Genomic DNA, 16111 nt, shown 5'->3' on the forward strand with positions numbered 1-16111 from the left:
AATACAGGGTCCGGTATTACCATTCCCATCTTGCAGATAAGGAAACCAAGGCAGAGAGTGGTTAAGTAATCTGTCCAAAGTCACAGAGGTAATAAGCAGCACGAGGAGTGAAACCCAGATGCTCTGACTCCAGCATCTGAGCTCTTAACTACTGTAGGTCTACTGCCTCCCATATGAGGACGTCCACTGCTATCTTGTTTATAAGAGCAAAATACTGGTAAGTCTGTCTTGTCCAAGATTGAAGATTGGTAAACTAATAACGATCAGCCATCATGTATAAAAAATAAGTGATACAGAGCCAGTACACACACACACACACACACACACACACATATTTACAATACAGTAAGTGAAAAAAAGTCACAAAAAAGGTTTAGCATACTTTCATTTGTATCTTAAAAACAACCTCTTTCTGTAGGTTTGTATGTACATACAATGTTCTTTTTTGGGGGTCTTTGTCTAAAAAGTTAAACATCAAATGTTAATAATGGTGTCTTTTGGGGAGAAATGGATTAGGCAGGAAGGGTAAAAACATATTTTTATATTAGGTGCCTTCTTTTGCAATTGGCATGTTATTACTTTTAGATAAAAAAAAAATCTAACTGGGAGCCTGAGCCAGTTAAGCCTCTGCATTCGGCTCAGGTCATGATCCCGGAGTCCTGGGATCGAGCAAGGAATCTGCTTCTCCCTCTGCCTCTCCCCCGGCTCGTTCTCTTTCTCTCAAAATAAATAAATCAATCTTAAAACAACAACAAATCTAACAAGCAAACCAGTTAGCAGAACCATGATGCTAATAGTAAGACTGACATGACTGGATCTGCCCCATATGATCAGTGAAGTTTGCTGTGCTCATGGCCATAGGCTGGACATGGCCATTGGCTGACAAGCCACTTTTAAAAGTCTATAATAAACGGATTATAAACCAGTGAATTACATAAACTCAGTGGAAGAGTATCACTAATGAGAGTCAAACTACTTGGGTTCAAATTGCAACTCCAATACTGACTAGCTTTAGGGTTTCAAGGAAATCGTTTAACCTCTCTCTGTCTCATTTTCCTCATCATAAAAGGGGGATAATACTATTTGTCTCGGGTCTAATATTTGTAAAGTCCTTTTAATAATACCTGCAGAAAGCAAATATATATAACAATGTATACACCCATTTTGATGAAAATAACAAGAAAAAAACACATATGAGCACTCTGATGTTACCCTTGAGCATCATTTCCCTATCCAAAGACGTTAATAACCTCTGTGAGATAAATTAAGTGCATCACACAGATTAAGGGTAAAAGCAAAACTAGTTTTAAGGCTATGTAGACATGGGTACGAGTACTGCACCATGATGTAGAATGTGCTTCTCACAGTCAGAAGAGTGTCAAAGCCACTGCACAGAGAACACCAGTGAGTGGCCTCGAGCTCTGTCCTCTGTGGCCACACCGAGAACAAACCTCACCACAGCGAGCCTGGACTCTTTCATCACGAGGGCTGTACAGTAAACACACGGTTTGTAAACCTTAACATACAGAGAAATATCCTGTTTTAAAGCAAACTCAAAATACTTTCTTTCCTAAAACATCCTTTCTATTGTCTCTAGATTAAATCCATGTACCCATCAATATTTTTAATTGGGACCTAGCAATCCTCCCCCTCAAACTTTTTTCCTTCCCAGCCAAAGCTCATCTTGATTTTAAGGTACCTCAATGCAAATTCTCATCTTTTGTAGGTTTACTTAGAAATTTTTAATCCTGTCACCTCAACAGACAATACAAACGGCAAAGAAATATAAAGCCCTGGCCAAAGTAAGAATCAGTTTTATTATCTGTCATAACTATGTTTCTAGAATAAAAGTATGATACATTGTAATTGGCCTATTAATGTTAGATATTTGTGATTAGGCTTATTTCAGTATCTAAATCAATTTATTCAGCGTATTTTAAACCTAAACGCCCTCAAAATGTTTTTGCCAGTGTACTGAGTCTAACACAGCATTTCTTCCAATGATGTCTTACATCTTCACATAAACTATCTAAAATGACATAGATTAGGGGCTCCTGGGTGGCTTAGTCGGTTAAGTGTCAGTGTTTGGCTCAGGTCATGATACCAGGGTCCTGGGCTACTTGCTCAGCAAGGAACCTGCTTCTCCCTCTCTCTCTGCCTACTTCTCCCCCGCTTATGATCTCTCTCTCTCTCTGTGCCAAATAAATAAAATCTTTAAAAATTTTTAAAAAATAAAATGAAGTAAATTGTAAAGTCCCAAGAACCTCTAGCGTCTCCCCTTGAAGTGGGGGTGGGGCAGAGGAGCAGAGAGACTAGAATTAACTTAGATCCTTTTTCTCAATGTCTCTGGGATCTTCTTCCCATTCTAGAAACAGTAACTGGAATATCACTGAATGTAAACTCAGTGAAAGCCAATTTAGAAATTTTTCAGTTCAATCCTCCCATTCAATAGATGATGCAATCTAGACCTGGAGAAGTTAAGTGACTTCCTCAGAATCATGTGCTTTGGACTGAAGCAATACATGATTATGGGACTGCTAACATCTCTCCATCCACTTGAAAAACTAGCCCAGGATTATAAATACTAATTAACCACATGCATTTAAACTGCAGAACTGCAAGCAACTAATACAACCACAGGTCCTGTATTACCAAAAAAATGTACATGTCTTGTTGGTATGTCATATAGAACTTTTCAAATCACTTAAGTACTCTGAAATAATTACTTAAGGTATTATAAGTCTCATTTTACCAAAAAAAAAAAAAAAAAAGCTTAACCCTGAAATTATTACTTCCTTTTCCCACATCAAAGCTAAGGACTAAACTCTTTGACAAATTAACTAGTACTTAAAACACAGGATCACAATTATCATCAAATTTTTAGTATCTACATTTTTACATTAATACAGTTTCTCCTACTTTCTTTTAAAGTAAATAATTTTCTGTTGCAAATGGAATAATAATAATAATAAACTTATAAAAATCCAATTTTCTCTTGGTTTCATACCTGTTGTTCATCCTCCATGACGTTACTAGCAAATTCAAATACTAGGTCGTTCTGTTGGACAACAGCAGCCATAATAAAGCATTCCCCTTAGATCCACATGAGAGAAATTCCAAGCAGGTTCAAGTATGAGGCAGCAGAATCCAGTGACCAATTTGGGTAAAAAACCCTCAGCTAACTCTGTGAAGTTACTGTAAACCAGGTTTTCTTTAGGGATGGTGCTTCAGAGTTTCTTGGTTCACTGATATTTTAGTCAAACAGAGGCAATTTTTCTGAAATTTTTCTTCTCTAGAGCTTCTTGGCCTGAAAAATAGAAGTTTAAGTTAGTTATGAAAAAAGCAATCATACCCATTTAGAATATAACAATAAATATTGAGGACAGTATCTCCAATGTGTTTTTTGTTAATGCTTTTAAACAAAACTAACATGACTGATGAACGCAGGATTTTTCTTTTTAAGTTGGATATATATTTTCTTCGAAAATTTCATTCCTGCTAAGATAAAATCGCTTCTCATTTCTCAAAGTGCAGCCATTCTCTCTTCCCTCACCCCAGTTAAACTACAGTTCAAGTACCAAATACTTAAAAAAAAAAAAAAAAAAAATCCACCCAGCAATAACTAGGTTTGTAATTGCAATAAAGGACATATAAACAATTTCCTTCTTGCCAGTAACTCGGCAAACCGCACAGGAATTGCTACTCCATGAGTAATTTCATCTGTATATTTTTTGCCTTAGGAGAAACACATACAGTACCCTGTTATGCCTAATATACATAAGAATTTAAATCTGTCTCCTGTTATGCCTAATATACATAAGAATTTAAATCTGTCTAATACTTTAAAGTTTAGTAAGTACTATTTTAAGAGCTTTAAAAAATAAACAGATATTAAAGTCCATTCTTTCTGTTCTTTAAAAAGGTTTCTGATAAGTAGAATGTTTTACCATGCTTAAGCCTGTCTTCAGTGGCTTCTTTTTTAATGCACTGAAATGTATCCTTATCTCTAGCACAGGCTTGCAAGCAACAGGAAGGAAACGGCACTTGACCACGTCATGGCAAATTAAAACATGCAAAGAACTGCACTTTACAATAGTAGAAAAACAGAAACGCAACTTAAGAGTGAAAACAATTTCCCAGTGGAGGGAGAAATGCTTAAAAAGTGCCTGTCAAAGATGTTTCCTATTTAAAAAAAAAAAGTAGAAGGAAAAATTTTTTAATTCATCACAATCTTATGTAATACTGTGTATGCTTATGGCTATAAATGTGATATGAAATGACAAAGATTACAAAAGTTATCACATTAAATTACATCTACTACTCGGAAATAGCATTTACAATTTTATTTTTTTTATTTTTTTATTTTATTTTATTTTATTTTATTTTTAAAGATTTATTTATTTATTTGACAGAGAGAGATTACAAGTAGGCAGAGAGGCAGGCAGAGAGAGAGAGGAGGAAGCAGGCTCCCTGCTGAGCAGAGAGCCCGATGCGGGACTCGATCCCAGGACCCTGAGATCATGACCTGAGCCGAAGGCAGCGGCTTAACCCACTGAGCCACCCAGGCGCCCAAGCATTTACAATTTTAGTTTCAAAGAGACAAATTAGGGAATGAAGCTGAGCTGGTCAATTAGTTTTCCTGAAAAAAATCCAAATAGCATATGCCAGCCAAATCAAATAGTCAATTTCCTAATTTCAGTAAAGCTGATTCCCTATATACTCTGGACCCTATGGGTCATCATGGATAACTGTAACTTTCCTAACTGGGAATCAAAATAAAATAAGGTTTAAGAATCCAACTCAGGTGCTAGAACTGATTCTAACCCAGCAGTCTCCAACATCTATTCCACCCCACCTCTTTCAAATACGATTCAACTCCAGTACTAGAAAAGCATTTTTATTTTTAGTGCATTCAACTAGTTTTTCAGCAATGCACCGTAACTGGAGGGAAGAACAATGCATTGACCTAAACTGAACATGGACAGAAATATAAGCATAAGACAAACATTTGGCTTTGGACAAATGTTACTTACAATCTTTCCCCTTAAATTATTAACCAATCTTATTCTTCTGTACGGCACTTGCTTTCTTACAGTCTCCCCCACTTTTTAAAAAGATTTTATTTGTTTGAGAGAGAGAAAACAAAGGCAGGGAGGAGGGGCAGAGAGAGGCAGATGCAGACCCCTCATTGAGCAGGGAGCCTGATGTGGGGCTCCATCCCAGGACCCTGGGATCACGAACTGAGCCGAAGGCAGACACTTAACTGACTGGCTACCTACATGTCTCCTTCTTATATTCCTTCACACAGATTGTATTCATTCTTGCCTCTCTTCTTAAATTCTACTTATTCCCCATTCCCAGATACCTCTCCCTCCTCAGCATCCATTCACATCTTTCCACTCAAGTATCAAGTCCCGTTTCTTTGATTAAACCTTCCACATCTCTACACCTCCACCTATTGGAATCACTCCCTTCAGAAATACAGCACTTCCGGTCCGCTAAGTTAGCACTAACTGCAAATTGTTTCACATTTGAAAATTATGTCTCCTTAATTCAACTGAATAAATGTTTGAATGCCTGTTATTTTGAAAACAATATGCCAGGGAGCAAAATAGAGCAAATCTTCTCTGGGGAAGTAACCGCTGTCTAAAAATACCTTCTGTACCTAACAAACCTGTGTGCCCACAGTAATGTAAAAAGGATTATACTGGGGTGCCAGGGGGGCTCTTGGGTCATGATCTCAGGGTCCAGGGATTGAGCCTGTGCCTGGTTCTCTGCTCAGAGGGAAGTCGGCTTGTCCCTCTTCCCTCTGCCCCTCCCCCTGCTTGTGCACTCTTTCTCTCAAATAAATAGAATCTTTAAAAAGCAAGTATAACCACAGTCGAAGGATGTTTCCTGGTAACAAAAGTTTCTCTGTAAAAGGTATAGATCCCAAAAGGCCCATTCCAAATCCATTTATTTGTAAATACAAAGTGACTCTCTACCAGTGACCAATGTGAACACATGTATGTAAAGTTAAGTTTCACTTTCTTTTCCACGGCAATCGTATACTTTTTCTTAGCATTTCCACACTATTATGTGTTAATAAATGTTCAAAAATGTCAAAAATAAGTACAATCAACATACCCACACCCTTCAATACACACTAACACCCAGGTAATAAACCACAACTGAAATGAGTGTTCATGATCACTAATTAGGGTAGAAAGAGACACCTTCAGTCTGGTGGGTAGCTTTTGCCCATTTTTATACAGAAGTTCACAAACTGAAAATGTATAAGAAAAGCTTTGGAATTACTTTACTGGCCTAATCAGATCCTCTGGTCTTCTCTCCTTCCCATGCCTTCTTCTCTCAGTAGTTATATAACCTATGGCACCAAGAGGGGTCTTGGGAAGAAATTTCCTGATTCTGGATCTAGAGGCATCACCCAAACATATTCGAGATACTTAAAGAACAAAGCTCCAATTGCATCACAATCTTTTCAGTAATAGAAGAGACTGAACATCTAGATCAATGATTCAGTTTTTCATGAATAAATTGAGTCCCTGTGCCTAAGGTCTCACTATCTGAAGGCTTAACACCTCTGCAAAGAGATCCCTCACCTCCCAAATCAGGACTCTGCCCAGGGCAAGAGTACACAGCCTAGCCTCTAAAACTACCCAAGTCTTCCATGCTCTGATAGTTTGAAACACAGATTTCTAAGTAAATACAAATATATATCAAATTGGTGGGGGGGAGAATTTCCATCTCAAGTTCAGCTCCTCATCTCCAAATCCAGTCACTATATTAGAGAAGTTCACAATGGTGCCCCTCAGAGTCAATGTGTCTAAAACATGTCTCAGATGGAACTTACATCTTATTCCTCAAAGTTGCTCTAGTATGAAAAAAGATGTGAGTACTCAGAATGAAGAGAAAAAGGTGTTTTTTTGCTTTACCCTAACAAATTACAAGGTCTTCAGTTAACTGTAAGTATTATAACCATTAACTATGTGTAGGATATTCAGGAACACGCTGAGTCATTAGTAATTCTCAAACCTACTTCATTTTCAAAGTGTCACTTAGTCTTTATAAAATAACAAGAAAAAATATAAGTGAACACCGTTTATCCAATACAGACATAAACAGCTACCTTATTTGCTCAACTATGGAAAGTCACCTAGTTGAACAACCATTGAATAGTAAAAACTCCCCAAGTTGGCTCTCGGGTCTTTCAACTAGATCAGATCACATTCTTCTTGTCCCAGGAGACATGCCACAGGAGGGTCTCAACAATAAGGTTCCTACTTTTTTTTAATCAACAAAATAAGCTGCAGAGTTATGGTCAAATTATAAAACAGTTAAAACAGCACAAGCTCTGGAGTCAGACCACCTGGATCTTGAATCTTCTGCTCTGTGACCTTGGACAAGATACTTTGTGTCAGTGTCCCCTTTCTGTAAAATAGGTAGAAAATACTACACCAACATCCAGAGTTGCTGTGAAGATGGGATACAAACTCCATGTACAGAATGCCTGGCAGATAACTTCTGTTCCATAAACGTCAGCTTCATTACAGGTTCCGCACAATGCAAGAGACGAGTAACAGGTGTGTGCCACATGACTGATTTGTCCTTAAGTCTCATTTCCATACTCTCTGGGAATCTCCTTGACCACAGCTAGACTCCAACAGAGAATACTATATAGCCCGTTATCAACAAAAGTATAATTCTATCCCAGCGCCTGAAAATTTGGCACCTACTTGATAAATCCAGCTGCTTCTAGGCTCGGACCTCACCCTGTCTGGCAAGCTTCCCCTAACACAGAGTTCCATTATGCCCCTGTTCCAAACAAAATGAATTTACTAATTGTAAACACAAACCCTCAGAGGCATTGATGGCTCCTACAACCAACTCAAACAGTCTATTTTGTTTAATTTATTGTAAAATATTTCAGTTATTATAAAAACATGACAATCAAAATCAGTTTTTAACTTCTCATATCTGCTTTTTTCATCCCTGATTGAACATAATTTAAGTTTCCTTCAAAGGGGCTCTAAACACAAGGGTCTAAAAACCTATTAATTCATAATGATATTTAAAAACAAATCATTGCTACCCTTTGGAAGTTACCAGGCCACCAACTCATTATACTGAAAAGGAAAATTAGTAAACAAAAGGTATAATAAAAATGTTTCGAACAATTCTAGCCCAAAGGAGGTAAAAATATACCAGCTTAGAGCAATGGGGTGATTGAAAGATTACCTTTAATAAAGTATGCAAACAGTGCTTACATTTATGTATATATGCATATTTATAAAATTGAAAGTAATTAAAGAACTGGAATTCTCTAGTAACTCCAGACACCAGATGCCGAATATCTGAACAGAAAGTATTTTTATATGAAGTGATGACCTAATAAAAGGCCCTTTCAACATACAGACATACACAACATAAGAAAAGCAAGCATATTTGGAAAAACCATTACCTTAGAAGAAACACAGTAGAAATGAAAGAAAATCAAATAAGAAAAGTAAGAGGAAAAAAGCTAGGTAAATTAAAAGGAGAAGCAAGCAATAAACTCATAATCTGCAATGACTGGGATTCCCGTGTGATATACTACAGTCAGGACTTTTCATGTGTTTTCTAATACAGTAGAATGCTTTACACATTAGCTTCCAGAAGAAATGAAAACAATAAATCGGCGGTACCAAGATATATTCTGTACGATCATCCCAGGGCCTGTCTGTTCTCAATCTAAAAAGTGTGAAATTACACAATTTTAAAGCTGAAAAAAACACTAAGGATTACATAAATCAACACAGTCACTGACAAGCTAAAGAATTTGGACCTGGCACTATCTGACTTGTCCAAGGTCACAAAGAAAGTTAGTGGCAAAGAAAGCAAGAGAGGCCCAAATTCCCAGCCCCATTCTCTATTCATGCCCCTTTATTTACATTAATAGAATCTCATCAATATTGGTCTTTAGCAGAATATCTGGAAACAAAGAAGTCTTTTACACAAGGATCTGTAGTGATCTTTATACTATTCTGTGCAAACTTCTGATACGTAGTAAATCATTTTTAATCACATTTTTACCTGGAACAACTTTAAGTACAGGAGTTTGTAGATTTCTGTTATTGTTTTAAAACTTAAAGTTCTACTATTATTATTTTTTCCCAAGCTCTATCATATCATACCATTTGCTTTACCTTCACTCAGCCAAGAGAGTGAAAACTTTAATAAACCTTTTTTTTTTTTTCAAAGATTATTTGTTTATTTGAGAGAGAGAGAGAGAGAGAGAGAGAGAGAACACATACACACAGAAGGAGAAGGAGAAGCAGACTCCCCTCTGGGCAGGAAGCCTGACCCAGAGCTAGATCCCTGGACCCTGGGATCATGACCTGAGCTGAAGGCAGACGTTCAAGGGACTGAGCCACCCAGGCGCCCCTTTAGAAACCTTTTCATAAAAGGCTACCACAACTTGATAATTAATGAAAATACTTGAAAACAAATTTTAACTAATATTATTCTTGCTAATTCTTTGAATACAGTATTTCTATCACTTAAATTTTAAAAAATGTGAATATGGAAAAAATGATTTAAAAAACACACCAGAGTGTGTGTTACATTTAAGTTAAGTAACCAGATTTGAACTTCCCCAAACAAGCGTGGTTGGTCTCTCAGTTCCTAGTGATGAATAAGAAAGAAAGAACAAAAAAAGGCACCAATTGTAAAATAAATCTCACTGTATTAGCACTAACTCATGTACTCTATACACAACACAGAAGTTAAAAAAATACAAGTCAATGTTACAAGAGGAATAAATCATTCCCCAATGCATTGAGGGGTCTCATAATTTAGTTCAAAAAGAAAATGTTTCAAAAAATGAAAAAGAGGGGCACCTGGGTGGCTCAGTGGGTTGAGCCGCTGCCTTCGGCTCAGGTCATGATCTCGGGGTCCTGGGATCGAGTCCCGCATCAGGCTCTCTGCTCAGCAGGAAGCCTGCTTCCCACTCTCTCTGCCTGCCTCTCCATCTACTTGTGATTTCTTTCTGTCAAATAAATAAATAAAATTTAAAAAAAAAATTTACTTAAAAAAAAAATGAAAAAGAAAAACTTTCTATGTCCCTACCTTTAATTTCAAATATTCAAAGGATTTAAGGAAATTTAGAAGTTTAAAAATATGTCCTTGAAACCATTCTAGTACCAATATCTCCTAAATAGCTATTCTGCCTAAAGCACCTTTCCTGCAGTTTGGGGTGGGGGAGAGGGGGAAGGGAAACTGAAGTGCCTAGAACTTTTTGAAAAATGTAATTTTACTTTTGTGTGAATGATGCACAAACTGGTGTTTTTGGTCAGGCTTCTAGTGACATAAGCAAAGCTGAAGCAGGCCTTGGAAAACATGAAGAAACTCATCTTACCTCAAGCACTGTAAGGTAAAAACAGATACACACACAGTCAATATGATTAAGCCAAGAGGCTGACTTCTCTATGCTTGCTTCTTTTTGCTGACACCCAGATGTTCAGTTCTAGGACTCCGAGGCCAGGCTGCAATTACTCACTGCCTAGACCTGAAATTCCGGTTCTTTCACATTGTTCTCCACTTCCATCCTTGGCCACCCTGGCCTACCTGGTGTCAGGTTACACTCAGGCAGCATTTATAGCACCTTGCAAAACAGCCAAACAGATCACATACCTAGACCTGTCAATACCTGCGGTCTCAAGATTAACCCTTTTTCTGTATGTGTTCTGCAAATGAGAGAATTTAAAACCAAAAGGAGATATCCAACAGTAATCAGATAGTGTTTTAACCCAGGTCCTAAAAAAAAAAAAAAAAAAAAAAAAAAAATTAACTCCTTTCCCTTCTCAAAAAAATTTGAAAGTGATAATTATCAAAATTTTGTCATTAATGGGTACTTTTTATTATATAGATAAACTGAAGGAACTTTCTTCTCTCCAGCACCCAAAACCTGAACTCTGACAGAAACACACCTGTCCAGGAAACACAAACATGCTCCAATGGGCTTATAAGCAAAGCCAGAAAATCTCTGAAGAATCAACTTGCAGGAAAATTCTGTTTCGTTTCTGGGGTTGTTTATTCCCGTTAATATATTCATCCTCTTAGAAGATGCTACAACAATGGTTCCCCCACCTGAACACACAGCAGGTTTCCATCAGTAACAGTGTTTCACTCTGGTCCAGACTGCAGGAGAAAAGCCAGGGACATTTAGTTTGAAAGTACCCCAGGAGATTTTGCTGCATGCGATGCCTCCCCCCACCTCCAACGCCCACACAACACTCTTCCAGAAGAAACTGTATTGTCATAAGAAGTTTGACTCTTCAGGAGAGACGCACTGTCCCTCCAGTTTACCACCTTTACCCTAGCTTCCCTCCAGGCTTTCTTCATCCAGTCAAAGGAACAGCTTAACACAAATAAAAATATCAGCAACTTACCTCTTTACTCAAAACTACCTCACTACTTATAGGAAGAAGTTCAAACCCATGAACAGGGATTAGTGGGGTTCTTCCTTGTGTTGTGAAAGGCTGGTCAGATTTGTAAAGCAGAATAGCTGAACAAAATAAGGACTGAAAGAGTGAACAAGAATATTCCATGGACCAAGTTTAAGAGAATACCTCTGCCATATTACTACTCTTCACACCCAACTCAGAAAGGGTTATCCAGGGGCTCCTGGGTGACTCACTCGGTTAAGCAGCTGCCTTTAGCTCAGGTCATGATCGCAGGGTCCTGCGACTGAGCACCATGTCCGGCTCCCTGCTCAGCGGAGAGCCCGTTTCTCCCTCTCCCTCTGCCTGCCGCTTGGCCTATTTATGTTCTCTCTATCTCTCTGTCAAATAAATAAACAGTCTTTAAAAAGAAAAAAGAGGTATTCCAGCATTTCTGCATTTGACTGTCTTCATGGTCCCCTGACCTCACCCCAATATTATAGAAGCCAAAATTAGCTCTGTCCCGTCCTCCCATCCCAACCCCGTATGCACTACCCTTTCCCAGGCTTCTCTCTGTGCTCACCGCCATGCTCAATCCAGATCTCTCCATACATTCTTAGATGATCACAATCATTTATACCTGTGGCATTTTCAAAATCACAGTGGGAACAGACTTACAAGTATAAACTCCAGAGAAGTAAAATGTTTTCACCTTTTCCCAAGTTTCCAAGTTTGATGGAGTTTCAGATTCCTTGTACACAAAACTTCCTGCTCCCCACATGCGAGAAGACCTCTAATGATCTAATGACCTCCGTGTTTCATAGCATTACCGCTTTTCTTCTTTAAATAATAGGAAACTATCTTAAGAAAGTCTAGATGTAATCGAACAATTCTGGTGTCCCATGTCAAGATCCTTAAAATGGGATTCTTCCCATTTTATCCTCACAGCTATCTGGCAATCACCTCAGATTCTAAATTCAATGGCACCAAAAAACTAGATGCAACAAAACCACAGATGAGAGATAAGAAAGTAGATGGACAGGAGCTTAGTACTGTAACAGACATAAAATATAGATACGCAATATTTATAAATTATGCATGTAGCGTTTTATCTTCTTACTGTTAGAAATCTTAGAAGCAAACGTTAAATATTCCTCACAAGAAATATAAAGATTTATAATACAAAATAATTAAATAAAAATACAAAATAATTAAAAGTTTAGGCTCTTCTATATTTCATAATATAATTGCTCACTCAATTTTTAAATCATATGAATCTGTTTCAGTTAACTGAAGTGCATCAACATCTTACATTAGGTGAGAGGAAATGCTTTGTGATACTTATCTGATGTATATCTAGAGCTAATCAGAAGATCCCACAACATCCATTTCTAAATTTTTTTTTTATTTTCTCTTAAGATTTTTTAAATTTATTTGTCAGAGAGAGAGAAAGTACAAGCAGGAGGAGCAGCAGGCAGAGGAAGAAGCAGGCACCCCACTGAGCCAGGACTTGATCCCAGGACTTGATCCCAGGACCCTGGATACATGACCTGAGCCAAAGGAAGCCACTTAACCGACTGAGCAATCCAGACATCCGAACATCCTTTCTTTTAAAATATTTTATTTATTTATTTGAGAGAGAGCATAAGCAGGTGGATGGGGGGGGCGGTGGAGAGAAGAGAGGAGAGGCACAGGGAGTCTGCTTAGACTCTTCGCTGAGAAGGGAGTCCAATGTGGAACTTGATCCCCCGACCCTGGGATCATGACCTGAGGTGAAAGCACATGTGTAACCAACTTAGCCACCCAGGCACTCCTACAACTTCCATTTTCTAAAGAAACTATGCTTCTATTGATTGTCTTAGTAGTAACACATTGATGAATATTTACTACACTTTCCCAAACTCAGTATTGTGGTAAATACAAAAAGATAACGCATGGCCTCGTTCCCATGAAAGATATAACCTAGTTCAGAACACCACAAAGGTAGTAGGAAATTAAATGCTCATAAAGCTGGTCAGTTCAACAGCCATTTCAGAAGAGGGCATGGGCAAACAGATTGAGGAAACACTCATAGACAACAAAGGACCTAAAGTCAATCTGAGAGGAAGGTAGCAGGTCATTGAGAGATTAAGGGAAAAGAATAAAGTATAGCATGTGTGCAAAAGTGCATGTGCACACACGTGAATACTGAGAATCAAAACTCATCAAATTACCAGCTTCACACGAGCTAAGAGGTGTCAATGGGAAATGGTGGAAAATGTGGTTAAGTAAGCAAAGCAAAACCAAATTATGGAGACTTGAAAGGCAGGGAGTAGTACTTAGGTTTGATTTGGGAAGAGGTAGAAAGTTCCTGAAGGTTTTCAAATCAAGTTGCAACAACAGAGTGTGGTCCCTATGATTACAAAGCTCAATGCAAGTCACATACCTGGGATCTGGTAACTACCATCCAAAAATGATGAGAACAGCTTAAACAGACATTCCACAACTTGATTGCTACATGGATAGCTTCCAGGCACCAATGTGTACACTGCCCTCCTTAAATTCTTCATTAATTACTTATAATAGAGATTCTCAATGATGGTTTTTAAAATGCCTACAGTGCTATAAAATTGTTTAAAAGGAAATTCACTTAACTAATTTACTTCAAGTTTTTGTTTTCACCTAATTGACTTCAAGCTTTTGTTTTTCCTTAGGTGATAAGAAGAGGGGGGAAAACAAGAAAAAACGATTTTCAAAAAGATATTGACATTAGCACATAACCTTTCTTCAAGTTATTCAACTGAACATCAAAACTGTCCTACATTCATTTGAATAAGAGTGAAACTGAAACACTGGAACTAGATGAATGTACAGATGATTGTATCTTGTCAGTACCATTTAATCATATTTTGAATAGGTGATGCTCATTTAGTTAATCAGTGAAGAAAGGATATTCATGACAGATGCACATTTCTTGGTCACTGAATAGATACTACTATCAGCAACACTTAAGGAAGCTTTACTTCCTTCCAGAGAGATGTCCAGAAGAGCAGTGCTCCTGTGAAAACATGGAGTTGACCAAGGGAGGGTGCATTAATAAAGGTATTTTCTGCTTTATGGGTTTGCCTTACTCTTGGAAAGTTCAAGAATTCAAAGTCACCATCATAGATGAAAAAGGCTCTTACTAGATTTTTTTTGAAAATAGATATTATTTTTAAGTAATCTCTATACCCAACGTGGGGCTCAAACCCATAGCCCCAAGATCAAGAGTCACATACTCCGCTGACTGAGCCAGCCAAGTGTACCTCACTTATTAGACTTTTAAATATGCTTTCGCATAAAGACACATCCAGAAATTGTAAAAGAGCATAGTAAGGTTTATTTACATTATCATTTGTTAGTTATAACTCACACATCTAAATTTTACAATTTATAAAGCAAAACATACATACTACTTTAATTCTTAAACATTTATAACAACCACTAATTTTTTAATTTTTTTAAAGATTTCATCTATTTAAGTGAGTGAGAGAGAAAGAACAGATAAGCAGGAGTGAGGGGCAGAGGGAGAAGGAGAAGCAGACTTCCTACTGAGCGGGGTGCCCGATGAGGGGCTCTGTCCCAAGACCCCAAGATCATGACCTCAGCCAAAGGCAGACACTTAACCAACTGAGCCACCCAGGAACCCCAACCACTGAGGTTTTTAAAAAAACACAAAAAATCATGACACTTATCCTCAAAGAGCTTAAGAAATGATAACAAATTACAAAATAAATATGTGGAAGAAAGTAATCGATCGCTACCATTTCTGTGTGCCCAGCCCTCTGCTAAATACTTTGCTATCTGTTATTTATTCGTTCCATTAGTGATACCCACCTCACTTTATTTACACAAGGATCCAAGGACTGGGGGAACCAACCATGTAAGGGCAGGGACCTGGTCATGGTCACCACCATACTCCCCTTATCTTACACAGATGGTTCATGATAACTACCTGCCAATGAATGCTCAAGGTGTTCAGAGAGTTTGAGCACATGTCTGACTTCCGCTCATGCTTACACCTTTCCATGCAATCAGCAAATACCACTAAGTACCTACAATATGCCAAGACCCTCCCCTAGATGCTATAAATGAAGTGGTAAACAAAACAAATAAAATACAAATAAAGTGGTAAACAAAAACATCTGCCTTCGTGAGGCTTCTCATCTAGTTATCTTTTTTTTCTTCCTATTTCACCCATCATCTCACCCATCTCCCCTCTGGTAACCATCAGGTTGTTCTCTATCAAGTCTGTTTTGTAATTTGTCTTTTTTTTTTTTTCTTTGTTCACTGTTTTGTTTCTTAAATTCCACATGAGTGAAACATGTGGTATCTGCCTTTCTCTTATTTACTCTGCTTAGATTATCTCTCTAGCTCCATCCATGTCATTGCAAATGGCATGATTTCATTCTTTTTCATGGCTAAGTAGTATTCCATTGTATATATACACCACAACTTCTTTATCCATTCATCTACTGATGAGCACTTGGGCTGCTTCCATAATTTGGTTATTGTAAATAATGCTATAATAAGTATAAGTCTGCCTGTGTCCCCTCTGAACAACTCTGAATTAGTGTTTTGTATTTTTTAGGTAAATACTCAGCAGTGTGATTACTGAATCATAGTATAGTTCTATGTTTAACGTTTTAAGGAACCTCTTCACTGTCTTCCAC

At 37.7% G+C, this 16111-nt stretch overlaps 1 protein-coding gene across 4 annotated transcripts in view; it reads right to left on the reverse strand.

Moving 5' to 3' along the window:
• The window catches only part of ELF1 (E74 like ETS transcription factor 1), a 107959-nt gene that overhangs the window by 43904 nt on the left and 47944 nt on the right, over positions 1-16111 (reverse strand). For 3 of the 4 annotated variants that reach the window (XM_059144595.1, XM_059144594.1, XM_059144593.1), the window contains one exon: positions 3008-3307. In XM_059144595.1, coding sequence (XP_059000578.1) covers positions 3008-3079 — 72 coding nt within the window. In that variant the 5' untranslated portion in view covers positions 3080-3307. Of the gene's footprint in view, positions 1-3007; positions 3308-3947; positions 4015-16111 lie in introns of those variants that run through there. The other variant, XM_059144596.1, reaches the window with a different exon arrangement.

The sequence above is a fragment of the Mustela lutreola genome, chromosome 13 (genome assembly GCF_030435805.1).
Source record: "Mustela lutreola isolate mMusLut2 chromosome 13, mMusLut2.pri, whole genome shotgun sequence".
NCBI classification, from domain to species: domain Eukaryota; kingdom Metazoa; phylum Chordata; class Mammalia; order Carnivora; family Mustelidae; genus Mustela; species Mustela lutreola.